Genomic DNA, 17,102 nt, shown 5'->3' with positions numbered 1-17,102 from the left:
AAGCTGAATGTACCATTGATGTGTGTTTACTATTTACACTTGAAAGCTAAACTTCTCCTTTTTATAAATTAGAAAGCAAAGCAAGATCAAGTATTTACCCCAGAGCATACTGTCTAGTTCTGTCTGAAGTAGGATTTTAACTCTGAATTCCTAATTATAAACATGGTGCATCAGATTCTCCTATGACAAGAAACATCATTGTTTTGGGAGTTGTCTGCAGCACAGGGAACTCATCCTCTCATTTCTTCAGCTGTGCCTGGTTCCAGAAGGAGACACTTCAAATCACCAAAAAGTGAGTCCTGATGGAGCTCCCAACAGGCTCAGCACTGTGAGTGCCCTTCTGGCCACACCATTTCTTATCTTGCAGCCTTTTTCTCAGGATGTCTCCAATAGCTCAGAAACTCATATCTGGCTGAGTAACATTCTAACAGGAGGTCTTATTCTTGATTTGTTGTTTGTTTGCTACAGGAGACACAACTGTTCGATGTGAGCAACTGGATATGCTTCAAGATTGGCTGTCTGAATTCAGAAAATCTACCTCCTCCTCCAGTACAGCCAATCCAGAGGAGCTGGTGGCGTTTGATGTGCTCTGTGGAGATCTCAACTTTGATAACTGCTCCTCTGGTAAGACAAGGTTTGCCTTTTCCTGGTGTCTACCAGTCCTGAAAAGGAATAGGAATGTTCTTGATCCCTGTGGGTTACACAGTATATGACTATATGCTAAATTATGACTGCCTTTTGCTAGGAAAAGCTTAATTGCTGCAGACACTTCTAAAATAGGTATGAGCTTGGAGTGTGAGCTACTCCCTTGGCTCATGCCATGAGGTCTGTGGAATTATTAAGCATGATGGGTTTTAAGGCACAAAGCAATAATTTGTGACTAGTGGTAGCAATAATGAGGACAGATCCAGTGGTTTAGTTTTGAATTAGGTAGATAGACATTTACTGTTGAACAGTTTTAGTTACTGGGAGAGACATGTATGGGATTTTTGTGGAGAAAAAGCAGTAAATTCATGCACTTAAAAATAATTTGGTAGTACATATATGCAGACATAGGAGACTAATGCTGTGGAGAGAATTCAACTTTGCTAAATCAGTCTTGGAAAAAAATTAACTGATGCTATGTCCTTTTGAGTTTTCTTTATTTTAAGAAATTTGTTTTTTTCTTTTAATTGGATGCTGAGGGTACTAGAAAAAGAAATCCACAAAACCATAATGAATGGGTGGTGAGCTCACAGAGACGGAAGCTTTTTCCAAACATGAATATTATACGATGCAACAGTTAAATTGCCAATGTGGAGTGCAGAGTGTTTTGTCTGCATCCTCTGTGCCTCCCTGGTCTGTCCAGCTCAGGCACCCAGCAGAGCTCCCTGCTGGGCTGGAGCTGCCACATGGATCAGAGGCTGGGGCTGAAATGTCACACAGAGAGAGCACAGGGCAGGCACAGGAACAGGATCAGCACAGGGCACTGCCCAGGTACATCAGGCTGCAGCACCCACAGGGATTCAGCAGCTCAGAGCAGGGTTTGTGGATGGACAGGTGAATAGGCCAACAGCACCCAGTGGATTCGGTGGTTTTTATAACCATTGTCTGAGCTAAAAACCCCAGAGTGTAGTCTATAATCTCATTACTTGTATCAGACACGTGAAATGGAGGATTTTAGCAAAGTTTGGTAGAAAAGACCACCAGCCAAACACCAGCCCTTCTCTCACTTGTTTCTAGCTCATATGGACAAACAGGGAATCCATCACAACTTTGGCTCCAAAGTGAACTCAGAATGGTCACTGCTGAGGGGAGCAGTGGGTGGCAGTGGCTGCACAAGGCTGCAGTCAGACAAACACATCTTAGGGGATAGAACAATTCAGCAGAGGTGGTGAGGTTTTGGGGGAATCCAGGAAGGAAATGGTCAATAGCAGCTCTTCCTGTGCCCAAGGCTGAGGAGCTGCAGCAGGGCTGGGCAGGGCAGGCAGGGGCTGGGACACAGACAGACAGACAGACAGATCTGCTGTGGTCTGAGCATTTCAGTTCATTTTCACTGTTGTCTGCATGGAGTGGCCTGGAGGCAAAGGTGTCCATCAAGGAAATGAACAAGCTGCTGCAAACCAAATGGGAGCCTGCCCAGTCCCATCACAAATGGGGAGTGAATGGGCTCTGCAGCACGAGGAGAGAGACTGGAGTGAGCTGTGAGGTAGAACATATGGTCAGGACTCTCCACCTGAGAAGTGTTGGCACTCTACCCAAGATCTTTCACAAGAAGCACAGAGCATAATTAATGCAATTCTGAGCTGTCTTTTTCATGACAAAGCAAAAATAACAATTTGCTTTTGCAAATAATAGCTGTAAACATTGCAACTACTGCTACAGAGGATTGAAAAATGGGTTATAAAAATTAATTTTATCTTTGCTATCTCTGATGCTTATTTTCATCACCCTCCCCTTTAAAATGCACCCAGCCTGGAAACTGGAATGAAGCTGGCTATTATTTTTTTTTATTATTTTCAGATTGCTTTCTTTCCATATGTACTAAGCAAGATTAATGCAATGTTTTAAAGTTCTCTCCTCCCTTTTTACATTACTCATTGTTTTAGGGACATTTGCTAGCATTATAGGTTAATTGAGTATAAGTTTTTTTAAAGCAATAATTAGCTTCCTGTAATTCTCTTTGTGATTTTCTGAATCCCTCCCTACTCCACAGACTGATACAACAGCTAATTAATGTTTCAGTGAATACCAAGCTTCTATTCTTAGTTATATTGACAGTACAGTTTTCAAAGATCTTTAGGTCCATGAGTGACCTTATGCTTATGACAAATTTTCTGCAACTCAGTTTTACAGAACATTATGGCAACATTTGCACAGGGAATTCACACTTAGTGGGAATGTTATCAGAAAGTTCCTTACTGCTATCAGAAAGTTCCTTAAGTTGCTTTCAACTGACTTGTGTAAAGGTCTATGATGTTTTTAAACCTTTTAGAATAAGAAACAAAGCCTTCCAATCAGATGGGCAAAGTTTTGTGTCACCAGCTGTAACTTGTCATGGTCAATCCCACAGTTGTAAATTAATATTTTTTAATCTATCTTGGTTTTGAGGAAGATACTGTAGACATATGATACAACAAGGGAAAACTGGGAGAAATGAAAAATGGCAAAGATTTAATCTTCTACTTTTTCATAAACATTAAACAAACCAATTGGCTGCTCAGACAGAAAGAACAATTCTCTGTGTGAACAATTGCCCACGTGGCAGAACTTAGGGAAGGTCAATCTTCCAATCATCTGCTACAAGTTCAAGATTCCCTGAAAAATTAGTTTTTCATCTCCTTGCAGTTCTGAGGGTGTTGTCAAGACTGAGAGCTGGCTGGGAAGATGTAATGAGCCAGATGAACTGTCAGTCAGCTGAACTAAAGACTGAATAACAAAATGGCAAACGAGCCAACAGCTGTGAGCACAGCACTGCTTCACTCCAGCTTTTTGTTCAGCAAGAGATCAGCAGCTCCTTCCTTGGCAAGAGCAGCATTTTACACGAGGAGATTTCATGGGATCCTTGGTGTGTGAGCTGGGCTCTGTCTAAAAGACACAGCTCACATTCAGAGTTGTGTTTTGGACTTTATTTCCCATTTTCACAACAGCAGCAGCTCCAAACTCAGGTGAATATTCTCCCAAGAGAGACCCTTGAAGTGTTGCTAAGATGTTTTAGCCTTGTAAAAGCTGTAAGTGCTGTGAGGAAGTTTTCAGGAGCTGGTTGCATTTTCTTTGCCATTTAAGAGTAGGATTGTAGCCATTGGCACTTTCAGGTTCCAGTTTCTTGCCCAGATATGGTGATGGTGTTGATAAGCAGCACTCACAGAACTGGAACCTGCTGGTTTGCTCAGGCTCTGAAATGCTGGTATGTGCAATTTTGTGGGATTTCTTACCAAGTGATCCCAGGAGCTTGATGTGCTTTCAATGCTTTCAAAGGAGCACAGTAGCTGCTAGGAAGAATTTAATTTAAAGTTTGATAGTCATGCTGATTATGTTTAGAATGGCTTTAATGCTGCAGATAACATCCCAAGCAAATTATCAATTGCCTGTCCTTTCTCTGATCTGCTACAGCTTGGAAAACATTCAGTCAGTGAATTCTTCTGAAGCAAAGAAAGCAAAAGGTTTTATCTTCAAACGTACTGAGATGTGTGAATATGCCCCTAAACAGGCATTTCCTTTGCCATTGGGAAGCCAGCCCAGCTCTCCTCTGGGTGTTCCATCTCAACAAGAGTTTTGTACTGTGTAAGCAAACAATGGCAGTGGCAGAGGGAGGAGAATCACTGAAAAACTCACTTCAGCTTAGAGCTGAAAACTCCAAAAATACCTTCCACTGAAAAGACTTTGTAAGAAAGCACAGGAAAGCACTATTAATGGCAAGCATTTGCTGGAATTTCTGACAGAGGCAAGACCCTGCTGTGCAGTAAAGCTGTGGCTGAAGTGACTCAAATCAAACCTTTGTATTTAGGATTCTCCTACTGAGGAAAAACGAGGGCTTGGTGTTGCTTTTGTGTCAGAACACAGAGCTGTGCACAGGTTCATAACCAGGAGCTGATGTGCCTTTTCGTGGGCTTGTTCTTTCCCTGCAGAGGACAAGCTGGAGCAACAGCACTCTCTGTTTACACACTACAAAGACCCGTGTCGAGTTGGTCCTGGGGAGGACAAGCCTTGGGCAATCGGTAAGAGTTCTCCAGCTCTCAGTGTGGGAATGACTCCATTCTGCCACCCACAGCCTGCCCCGAGCAGCTGCTGCTGCTTCAGCTGACCAGCACCGAGGGTTTGGTGGGGGACAAATATTTATAAAAATATAATAAATAAATAATATAAATAAATATAATATAAATAAATAAATAAATAAAATAAATAAATAAATAAATAAATATATAATATAAAAATATAACATAATATAATATAATAATATAATATATTATTAAATAATATATATAATAATACATAATATATATAATAATGCATATCATTTAGAATTATATTTATATGGATTCTTTACATAAATTACGACTTGAACAATAAACTCATGATGAAATTAAGCACCAAACAGAGATCTGGAACTGCATTCCACATTCTAGAAGTGCATCAAGCACTGAATGCATCAAGCTACCTGAATGCCTTCCCCAAATGTTCTACTTTAAAAACAATCTCTAGATTACTTGGAGGGGAAGGTAGCCAATTTATTGTTTCTGTACTTTATGCATGCAGTGAAAGCCTGCAGCTTCTGCTCAGAGTGTTCCAGAGTGCTCAATAAATAGTGAGGATGTAACAAAGCAAACCAACTCCATGAATTTGTAAGGTTTGTATTACAAAAGATTTCCTGGAACTCTGAGATATTAATACCTGGTGAGACTCGGTTGAACTCACTGAAGTTTTAGAGCAGGAATTATTACTTTCCCCAGAGGAGCTTTAATAACTGTGAAGGTACTAAAGTTAAGTAGAACTTTTTAATAATGGGGTTTTACTCTGTGGTAGGAGAAAAACAAATTAGAGTCATGGGGGCTGAGAAAGTGGAAGTGTGGAGATATGTGCAAGGTGTCAGGCAGCAGGGAGGTCTGGAGGGAGAAGTGAACACACTGCTGTCAGAGCAGTCCCCTCTGCCCCACACACCTGCGCCTCTGCAAGCTGCCCAAGAGGCACATCCAGGAGCTGTGCTGGGACACTCACATCTCCCTTTCTGTTCACAGGTACCCTGCTGGATCCTGAAGGATTATATGATGAAGAAGTGTGCACCCCAGATAACCTACAGAAGTATGCAATTCCTAACCTTTCCACATCTTTTTAGACAGTTCTGTAAAAAGCAAGTTCATTGCTTGCTGTTTAACATTTCAGATGTTCAGACTGAGAGGTACTTTATGGACTGAAAACAAAACAAATAATCCAATTTTTACCCAGGGATGTTTGCGGAAGAGGATAAAAGGGGCTGATTCTCTAGGTCAAATAGGGTTGGATTCAGCGGGTGGAAAGATGAGAGAGCTGCAGGAAGTGTCTGTTTGTCTCCAGAGCTGGTCCTACCTGGGCAGGCCCATGGCACAAGGAACTCCAAGCACTCCAAAAAGAGAGCATGGACAGCTTGTCTGAAAGTGTCTGCAGGCAGCCAGTTCTGAGGTCACTGCAAAGGGCAGCAAAAAGGAAATGTGGTTTTCCTCAAATAAAAACCCCACAAAGTTTAAAACATCCTCCCCCCAGCCCAGCAACTCCTGAGTTCCCATTCACTGCAGAGTTCAATACACCTGAAACACCAGCTCACAAATACAGACAGGAATTTAGCTGCACAGCAGACAGAACTAAAAATGTGGCTCAGGATCTTCCAGTGATACTAGTGCATCAAACCTCTAAGGAGTGTTTGATATTGAGAAACAGGTGTCTGTGGTTTGAAAGGGGAGTTATGAAAAATACAAAAAAAATTAATTTACAGAAGTCTTAAGATAAATCTCTTGAATACCTGTTTGTTAAATAATATGCCAGTGGAGAGAAATTAATAAGCTTTGTACATTTTAGAGTAGCACTTAATTAATGTGGCAATCCTTTTGTCACCTTCTCTACCACGAAGGCAAGTTCACTGTAATAAATAAATACCTCAGCATCATGACTAACTATAAAAGATGTTCTAACTATGCATTACCAAAATATGTTCCAGAGTTAAAGTTATTTAAATTAAGAAGTCAATCCAGATGTTTCTGTTGACAGACATAATGGAAATGGCACATTATAGGAGGTTGATGTAATTACTCATCAAGCACAGTACACCTCATGGCAAAGATGGACACTTCATTGAATGCATTAAGTGAGGCTACACCCTGAAGTTTTCTTTCAGTTTTGAAAAAGAAATGGAATTCTAGGCATCAGGTCTGGCTTTAGTTTACATCCAAAATAAATTTTTTGTACAGTGAATTCTGCTTTGCACATTTGAGACATTACAAATTTTCCAGAAATTTCTATTCACACATTAAAAACATAACTTTAGTACATGTGAAAGGGATCTCTGGAAAGCAAAAATAAGGTAATTTGGCTCTACAATCAAGTTTGCTAATGTAAATATATATGGATATAACATTATATCTTATGCCTCCAAGAGCAGGTTTGGAGCGTTTAAAAACACCAAAACAAAACCTAACCCACTTCATCTCCTAAGAAAACCAAACCAAACCAAAGCCCAGACAAACCCTGTGTTTCAAAGTGGCCTTTTCAGACAATGTGTCACAAAACTCCTTTTGGGTTATTATGTTTTATTCCCTGAAGAGTTACTGGTGTTCAGCAGTTCTGTTCCACTGACAAATACATGACTGATTAAATAGGGAGCCATCAAATAATCAATAACAAATTAAGAATATTACTTCTGCTGCCTCTGGGCATGCACAGCACCTCTGGCTGTGACAACTGAAAAATAGCCTTGAGTGCTGGGAGCAGAATACACATAAGGCTTCCTGCCTGCTAAGTTGGCTTTCAATTTCCTGCAATGTGTTATAGTTCTCTTGCACTGATGGAATAACCTCTGTGAGACTGTAAATCCCCCTGGCTGTTTCTGCAGCTCTGCAGGGACACAGGGCTCTGCATGGGTGCATTTGTGGAGGGCTCATGTATTGCAGAGCCATGGTTTCCATGAGAGGCTGAGGGAGCCTGTCCTGCTGTCTCTGCAATGGACTGGCAAACAGGGAATGTGCAAGGAAATTCCAGGAAATGTAAAGCAATTAATGGAATCTGGGCTTTAAAGACATTTAAATGTTAAGTAGCACAGTGGCTGGGGGGCACTATCTAGCTAACAAGTATTGTTCATATACACAGCAAAGCAGGGTACTGCCTAGAATCGATCCATTCTCAAATTTTTCCATAATAAACCTTGATAAAGCTTTACAGACATTTAGATTGGCAATGTCAGCTACCCAGAGAATTATTTCTTCATCAGCACTCTTCTCTGGTTTATAAATAAAATTAGCTATTTCACATTACTAAAATAAATAGGCCATAAAAGCAGCAGAACTCATTCTTAACTATGTCTTTTGAGTTAAGCACAGTGTATGCAAAACATCAAAGTAGAACAAAAGACTTGGTACAAGTAATAAGCAAGTCATTTATAATTATCAAACAATTAATTAGTTAGATATAATAATAACGGGGCCCTGCCACAGTCCTGGATGCCACACAAGCTTCTGCTCAGAAAGGCTTCAAGAAATGCACACAAATAATCCCATCTCACAGAGATGATTGTCATGTTTAAGTCCTGGAATAAAGCCAGTTTTATCTCTGAATCCTGACCAGAGGCAGATCTAAGAGAACACATTCCAGCACAGCTAAGGAAAAATTTAAATGCAATTTTTGCTGGTCAGGGGCTCCCAGTTCTGGGCTAAATGCTTCAATACCAGTGAGAAAAGTCTTCCTCAGCTCAGGTGCCTCTGGCCAGAATGAGAGCTGGTCCCTCGAGGTCTGGGATGGGGAGTTTTGCTTTGTGGCTCCCTTGCAGTCACTGCTCTTGGTACTCCTTGGCTGCAGCTGAATCAGCTCCACACAAGGAACCAACAGAGGGATGGAGCTTTCTCTCTCCAGCTCTGGGGTACCTGGGACTGAAATCCTGCTAGGGGAAAACAAAGTTACAATTATTTCGTTCTGCCTTGCTTTGTATCCTATGAATCAAGACAGTTATTCTGATAAAATTGAGGTTTAGGTGTGCTCAGTCATGATTAGAAATGTTCCCTCAGTTTGTCAGGGTTTAACTGCCAGCATGGCTGAGCCAGCTGTCCTGGAGAGACAAACAGCAAACCCCTGTGCACAGAGAGGAGCAAGTTCTCAGCAGCAGCACATGCATGCACATTCACAATTTGCCTCCCCTGTGTATTTGAAATTAATATTTCCCTTCAACCAGCACATGTGCAGTTAAGTGAATACCCAGCACTCAGAGACTTTTCAAAAGACAACTGAAGCTGAAACAAATTCATGTCTTAAACTCATGCAAATAAGAATTTTTTTTTGCAGTAGTGCTGCAGAGCTAATCAGCAGTTTCTTCTAGTTTGTTACTTAATTAGCTTTGCCAAATATAAATACAATTTTTGAAACAGGTCAGTACCATCAAAGAACTTGCTTCCTTGAACCTAGAAAAACAATCTAAGGAAGTGAATCATTTGCAAGAGCTCTTTGGAGAATCAAAATGGGGTGCAGACAATAAGCTAATTAAATGTGAGTTATTATTAAAGCAAAGTAACACACAAAAGAAAGTTTACTTTCATAAACTGATTACAGTAAGCTCTAAGAACCTTCAATGCCTCCCTAAGTCCGAAGAGGAGTTAAGAAAAGTTCTGAGCAGATGACTACATGATCAGTTTTGTCATTGTTATCTGCTGCAGCACAAAAAAATGCACCTTTAAATGTACCAATTCACCCAAACTTAGAGATTATAACACTACTGAGACCCGATCAGCTGTAGCCAGTGCTGGGTCCCCTCTGCCACCAATCAGGTCCTTCCAATATCCCAAAATCTGACAAAGCAACCATCTGAATCTCACACATTAAAACATACCACAAGTGCTTGTCCCTTGTTTTTCCTCCATTCTGTACTCCCACATGTCTGCATTAGAAAAATTCCTGAACCCAGCCCCACAAAACCCATCCAAGTCAAGTCTTAAGAACTGGGTGATCAAAAAGATCTTATTTTTCTCCAAGGTGAAATTAGAGGTTTTGTGCCTGCAAGGAGCCAAGCTCATGGCTCAGTGTTTCTCCTGCAGCAGTTGGTGATGCAGCTTAATGGCAAAATCAGCCCTTGCAAGGGAAAGCACAGAGCCCTGAGCTCAGGCTGGGGCAGGTGAGTAAAGAAGGAGATTTTTGAGGAGGTGCTTTTGAAGGTTTATGTTTTAAGGCAGATACAGCAAAACCAGAGCAGCCCCTGTCTGTGTGGGCTGTGCACTCACCTGTGCTGGACTTGATGTCACCTGGGCACAATCCCCAGCACGGGTGGGTCCCATTCCAGCTTTGCTCGCATGGTTGGGGCTGTTCCTCTCAGTGCTCCTTTGGCAGAGCTCTGAAATAGAACACAGGAGGGTGAAACAAGTTTCCCTCAAAGTCCAACACAACAGCAGAACAGCCCAGAACAGCACAGGATTACTGTAAGAACAGAGTGCTAGGGACCCTTGTGAGGTACGTGGTCCAAGGTCATGTTTGAAGCTGGGCTCAGTTCAAAGTTAGATTGAGTTGCTCAGGGCCTTGATAGTCTTCTGTTTAAAGCCTACAGGTAATGTTTAAACACCCAAAATAAGTATTTTAATGGGAGAGCAGCATCTTATTTCCTGGAACACAAGATTGGTACCTAGAAAACCAATTCTCAGTTTTGAGTGCTTCTGTATGTGGCCTTGGGCTGGGAAATCTCCTTGCAAGGTGGGAGGGCAGTGCTAGCACACCTGCTGAGTAACTCCTGATGTGGAGGAGTCTGCAGTGTCACTGACAGGAATCAAGCAAATTAGGCTGTTATTTCTAGTGAAGGAAGGGCTTGGGGTGCAAGACACAGTAATCTGATGCTGAAACCTGCTCAAAACCACCCACCATGTGCCCAGATGTGGGTTCCTGCAAACCATCCCGTCTGTAGGGCTGGATGCTGTAATTTCAGGAGTTGGTCTGATCAGAATGGAAAGGTTTGTATCAAAGTGCTCAGGTTTGATACAAACAAAACAATCCAGGAAACAACTTCCTCCTCTGCCAGTGTCAGCAACACTGGAAATCAACAGAGGGGCTGTGAGCAGCCTTATAGCACTGATAGCAGGCTCCTCTCTCAGTGTTTGCTCTCCTGGCTTCAAGGGAGCTCCAGGGCAGCACCAGTGATACCAAGCCTGCCATGAGCACTGTCAGCAGTTAGAGCAGCCTCACACTGGAAACCACATTTGGAAAAAGATGTGCTTTACAGCTTTAACAGTCCTTTGGGATTGTCCTTACCAGGGATTTAGAGAGGCCCTGGGGTAAGGCATAAATGGACAGGATGAGCAAACATTTAAACATTAAAACTTGCTTTGTTTGTTTTCTTAATGAAACAGGGTGCTGGAAAGTGAAGAAGGAAGGAAAGGATACTTGGTCTATCCCACCAGCAAGAACCATGGTTCCAGTCAGAAGGGGAGGAAGGCATCACTGAAGGGAAATGGGAGGAGGATTGACTATATGCTCTACACAGAGGAAGGTCTCTACCTGGAGTGGAAAGTGGTGAGTTTCAGAGCTGCCAAAAATGCTGTAACTTGCACAACACACTTCTCTGAATGGCACTGCAGCCTGTTCTGCTTGGATTAACACCCATACTCCTGGGAGGACCTGCTGCTTTGCTATTTTCCACTTCTGCATGCAGGTAACATGTTTGTAAAGCTACTACATAACGAAGTTGAGTTTGAGGATTCCAGCAGCAGCACTGGTAGATGTACTGCTCTTCTAAAACAGCCAACCAACCTTGATTTCCACTCCTTTTAAGCTTTTGCCTAACTGTTTTTCCTGATGCTTTTCCTGTGCCTGCAATCTGAACATTTTTTAATGTTTTCAAGTGTTTGGATGTTCTTTTATGCCTATGTAAACCTGCCTAAGTTACAACTCTGTAGTATGTGGGGAGAAGCTAACATGAGGGAGTACCCAGAGGGAGAACTTGTAGGATGCAGTCTGCTTCCTAGTGTGAGGCCTTGCCTTACAGAGTTCCATGATGAAAACAAGGAGCTCATCCACATCCATTTACCATACCCTGCACATGGATCACCTACTGCAGCACTGCAGAGGAGTCTGTGTGGAACAACAGAGATGTTACTGTAAATGGAAAGGCCCTACAGATTTCATCCAGAGCAGCTCAGCTGCATGAGTGGCTCCCTCACCCTCTGCATCACTGCCATGCCCTGAGTGGCAGCTCCCCACAAATCCAGCCAAACCAGGGGAGCTCCCACACCTCTACAATACACCAAGGTAGTTCAAAGAGGCTGAGCTCTGATGTGTGGAATGACAGACTGATTTTTCAGCTCCTTATCTTTTGTTCTCCTTCTGCAGGAAGTGGAAGAGTTCAGCTTTATCACCCAGCTGGCAGGCCTGACCGACCACCTTCCAGTAGCAATGCGTCTCATGGTGTCTACAGGAGAGGATGACCCCTAAAACCAACCAGCTCAGAGAGATTAAAGAGGGAAACATGAATGATATTTCAAAAATATCAGAGGATAAGAATGAACTATTCTGGTGCCACGTTAGGAAAGATGACCAGACCTGACCTGGGCTACTCCCAGAAAGTACCAACAATGTGGATCTAAAAAGGGAAGAAATGGAAGGGGCTGTGGCCAAAAGCCACTGTCACAAGTGGCTCAGGCAACAGGGCAGGCCTGTACTACAAAGCTTTCACTGTGGACCGAACGGAACCGAGATGGAAGTCCTAATTCCTTCTGAACCAGTGCCATTCTTACTAAAACATGTTTTTATACTAATATATAGCACAATTTAGTTTGTACTTAGTCTGTGAGTTAGTGCTGCTCAATGGTTTTTTGCATCATTTCTTTGTCTAACTACAAAGCTGCAGCTTTTTCTCTTTCTTTAGCCTGTGACAGTCGTAGTTCGTGCTCGCAGCAGCCGCATGCGCCCGCACTGCATGCACGGGAGGAACCGGGCAGAGGAACCTGGCAGCAGGCAAGGGAGGGCACAAAGCAGGCCCAGCCAGAGCCTCCTGGGACTGGAAACCCTTCTGTCAGTACAGGTAGACCTTAAACCAAACAGCTCTCTTCAATTTGCAGACCGGTGTCTTCCTGTCTGATTGAAGGATAATTAAAAGATTTGGAATCGAGACTTCAAGAACACAGTCCCACCCTTATTGCAGCTGTGTTCCCACTGAAATTATGAACTCTTTTGTCTGAATGATGACTCCAGAATCAGGCCTTCAGCTTTCTAAATGCAACCTATTCCCTTAAGAAGAAATAGTTTCCCTGTAATGTCTTTTCTTTCCCATGTGTGGGACAGTTCTGAATTATGGTATGGGATATGTATGTTACAGTAGAGTGAATAGATTCCTGTAGTACCATTGGTAACACCAGAGCCAACATTCTGCCTTAGCTAGAAAGGGTAAGTGGGAAATGAATTGTAAAATGCATGCTAGATATAGAGTAAAAATAAACATAAGTGACATTTGGGGGGAGAAAAGGTGTAGAACAGTGTATGATTGATAAGGCAGAATAACCTGACCATTTTCTAAAGGAATCAGTACACTTAAAGGGGAAGTGGAACGTGGCCAGAAGGAGAGTAGAGAATAGAACTGTGACTCTTGGCCTTAGGTAACTGCTTCCCAAGAACAGAGGCTGTTTTGATGTCTGTGAGACACGATTCTCCATTTGTTAAGCACCCACAGACTTGAATGGGGGTCTTGCCACCCGAATCATAGTTCTTTCCATTAAAGCTCTTCAAATGTGGGGCTCCCCTCTGCCATCTTGTCCCCATGACCTGACCTACCCAGCCTCTGTAACCTTAAAAATAATGAAAACCTGAGAATCAGGTCCATAATGAGACTTGGCATTTTTTAGGGATTTAATTTCAGAGGGTTTTTGTTGTTGGGAGAACAATGAAACCCCTTCTCTTTTAACCCTCACTTAGTTTGTTCTGCCTATTTCCTGTTCTAGTTTAGTTTTATTTCCTCTTGCATTACAAATCCCCTGTGTTAAGAAGAGTTAACCCAATATTAGATGTACTCCATTAAGTAACCTGTTTTAGTTATGCTGCCCACAAACTCCTGAGGATGCTCTTGTTTTGGTTTAGTTTACACTTGCTGTGAATCAGCTTGAGCTAAATCAGAATAGATCTAAATTAGAAATCTCAGTCTGCACAGCTTCTGGTACTTGCTTAGTTAGCTACAGTAACCAACAGAACTTGTACTTAGATCTGATTTTGCAAATAGAGAAACTCGTAGTAGTCGTGAGAGTACAGGACTAAGAGTATTGGCTAATTCCAAGGAGGCAGCAAGGCCACTGCTCACACTCTCCCTCTGCACCTGGTCTTGACTCATTTTATGCCTCGTTTTCCAGTCCTGGGGTTCCTTCAGCAGAGACTGCCTCTTAAAAGTGTACTGTGCCAAACCATGGGGTAGTGTGAAGTGTAACCCATGGGGACTCAAAAATGGAACCAGACTCAGCTCCCCTTTTTATAAAATTAGGAATTCAAGTTTACAGAATCAGAGACTTTAGTGTACTACCCCAGTGCACCACCAGTTTCCCACTTTGTATGTCTGTCTTTATACAGAGGGTGCACATATGTGCAATGTGTTTTTCGGGTTTCTTATTGCTCCAGTCAATTCAGAAAAACTTGTACCCAAACCAATGCTTTTTAATCCTGTTTTCTACCTTGCTTGTATTTTATTAATCTTTTTTAAAAAACCCAAACAGTACCAGTAGCAATTTGTGTGCTGTCCAGCAGATATTTCTCAGTAGTAAGACTAACTACAAGGTACAGTATTTTTAATAGTTTTCCTAACAATGTAAATTAAAATTTGATATCAATTTCACCAAGTATCAGTTGCAGGAGCTGAATTTGACACTGTGTGGGATACAAACATAAAACTACTGCCAAACAATGTTACATTATTTACAGTAAAACTATCATGGTCTAAATTACTTTAAAATGTGTTCTGTGGCTTTGTGCTGACTGAAAAATCAGCCACTTTCATCAACTTTTTGAGACATGCTGAGAAATGTGTTTTTCAAATTTGAAGTAAACTGTTTTAGATTTTGATGTTCCTAGTTCCTCAGTGCTCAAGAACTGGCTAGTTGTAAAATGCTCTCTTACACAATACACACACATTTAACCAGTGTGAGTAGTTCTAATTTGCTGTCTTGGGGATGTGGCTTTGCAAGGGAGGGATGCTGGGGGTTTCAGCGTTGTGGCACCACTGTGCAGATGCTCCTTGGTTTTTGCATGGATCCTGTGCCTTCTGCTGCCTTGGCAGTGCTTGCAGGGGTCAGAGAGTGTCTGTAGCAGTGAGCTGGAATGAGCAGGCTTCCCCTTCCACGACAGTGACCTCCAGGAGAAAAATGAGTTTTGCCTACACCACTCCAGCCACCACAGCTCCATCCAACAGCCCACAGAGAATCCACCCAGACAATGCCTGTACTGGCACAATAGCAACCATCACAGGCCTTAGGCAAACACTATAGAATAAAATATTTGCATTAAAAAAATTTTTGGGGGCAGGGCTGGGGGTAAAGAGACCACACCCAGGAGAACAAACCCTGGAAAGCTTTTTCAGATGTCAATCCTACTTTGCTTATGGGTAGCATGACTCAATTTATAAGTAGACTATTATAAGAAATCAAGTTAAGCTTACTCTACTATGCTTATCCCACTTTGTACTGGGATTTCAGGCATCTTCAAGGAGTGACTGATAAGACTATGCTTGGTTAATACCTGCCCCTCACCAGGGATACTGCAGATGATATCTTTTTATAAAAGCTAGATAACATTTTCTGTTTCTCATGTTCAGTTTGCATTTTACAACAGCACTTCTAGAACAAGTGAACAAAAGGCCCAAGGAGCACAGTAGAAAACCAAGCATTTCCAGGAGTTTTGAAGGTGTCAGGTCTTGACAAAGTTGGTAACTTTAGATCACTTCAAAAATGCACCCTAGAGATGGGGGCACTGAGCCCAGGGAGGCACCCCCAGCCTCATGCTGGGGAAAGGCATTTGACTTATTCCAGTGGTGCCCAGTTTTACTCCATCCCAGCCTGGACACTTGGCAGCAGCTGCCTAAAGCCCCCAAACGGAAACCACCAGAGCCCAGCTCCAGGAGAAGCCTGAGCCCCAAAGGTGTGTCCTGCTGGCTGCAGAGGGAGCTCACCTGCCTTGTGCCAGTATCATGACAGTTTTATCCCAAAAACACCCTCAGTTGGTCTGGCTAGACCCTCAGGCCTACTTGTTGGGTGAGACAGTAAGATTTAAGGAACATCCAGTTCCAATGAGGATTTTTTTTCAATGGCCTTTGTTTGGTGGTCAGGTGAAGCCAATGTGACTGTCCCCAGTTTGGTGTGTGAGCTACCCTGGCTCACACAGCAGCACAGCAGTGTCACCACATATCATCAGCTCAGAAATGAAACAGTTTTGCCTCATCCTGGCACTACAGGATGAGGACAGAAATACAATTCAAGCACTTTGAGAACCTCCCAATTTTATCCATTATGAGGGTCAAATTGTTACTGAAGGTCTCACTTTTCCATGGCATTTTGTTTTAAATATAATCTTGATGCTTTTAAAGACTTGTATTATTGCTGAGGTTTAGAAGTCCTGTAATAAGAATAACCTTTTTTTATTTCAATGATTTTTCGGTATTGTATCCTTCTGGAACCTAATGTTTTTATATGGTAAGCACACACCTTCTGACATTTTGTTATAAATGTATTAAAAAAAAAGGAAAAATTTAAATATTTTCATTGGTTTCTTTACCTGCAAGAAAACCACAATCACAGACCTGATAAAAACAAGGTATTTTAAACAATATGGAGGGGTTTTTGTCTTTTATTGGTGCTGAAAGGAATAACTGGTTGATGCAAACAAGATAATAAAATTTCAAGGCTCAAATGATTCTGTGCTGTCACTTTCTCTGGTTTTGCGATGTGGAGTCTCATGTCACCAACACAGATCTGACTCCAGATCACAGTCTGGTGGGTGGGTCAAGTGCAGCTCACAGTGCCACACCTGTTGTAGTGAACTTGCACAAAACACTGGGTGAAAGAAATTAGTCCTTTTAACTCCCCCCACTGCCCCAAGAGCCCCTGAGCAGTTTTGCAGGGGTGCAGCCTTCCTGCAGAGCATTCCCTGTGCATCTCACACCATGTCCCTGCTCTAGGGACAAGCCCTGCCCTGGAGCCTGGCAGAACAGGCTGGGCACCACAACAGCCCCTGAGCTCAGGGAGAGCAGCTTTTCATCCCTGTGCTCTCCAGCCAAAGATAAAAAACACACATCACACCCCCTGTACTACTGCTGATTTAACAGAACAATGTCAAGAGAAAAGAATCCATTTAACTGGTTTAGTCTTCCCAAACGCTCCCATAAAAGCCAGTAGGGAGCCCCTCTGTGAAGAATTTATTTTTTCCACAAGCAGAAAGGATGAAAT

The 17,102-nt window shown here is 42.3% G+C and overlaps 1 protein-coding gene across 2 annotated transcripts in view; it reads left to right on the top strand.

Annotated features, from left to right (window-relative positions):
* The window catches only part of SMPD3 (sphingomyelin phosphodiesterase 3), a 105,108-nt gene extending 88,538 nt beyond the window's left edge, over positions 1 to 16,570 (top strand). For both annotated transcript variants that reach the window (XM_064723015.1, XM_064723016.1), the window contains exons 4-8: positions 469 to 624; positions 4,608 to 4,697; positions 5,715 to 5,778; positions 11,040 to 11,202; positions 12,019 to 16,570. In XM_064723015.1, coding sequence (XP_064579085.1) covers positions 469 to 624; positions 4,608 to 4,697; positions 5,715 to 5,778; positions 11,040 to 11,202; positions 12,019 to 12,120 — 575 coding nt within the window. In that variant the 3' untranslated portion in view covers positions 12,121 to 16,570. The remainder of the gene's footprint in view (positions 1 to 468; positions 625 to 4,607; positions 4,698 to 5,714; positions 5,779 to 11,039; positions 11,203 to 12,018) is intronic.
* The last annotated feature ends 532 nt before the right edge of the window (positions 16,571 to 17,102 follow it).

This window comes from Zonotrichia leucophrys, chromosome 11 (assembly GCF_028769735.1).
Source record: "Zonotrichia leucophrys gambelii isolate GWCS_2022_RI chromosome 11, RI_Zleu_2.0, whole genome shotgun sequence".
Lineage (NCBI taxonomy): Eukaryota > Metazoa > Chordata > Aves > Passeriformes > Passerellidae > Zonotrichia > Zonotrichia leucophrys.
This window is presented reverse-complemented; position numbering and strand designations above follow the sequence as displayed.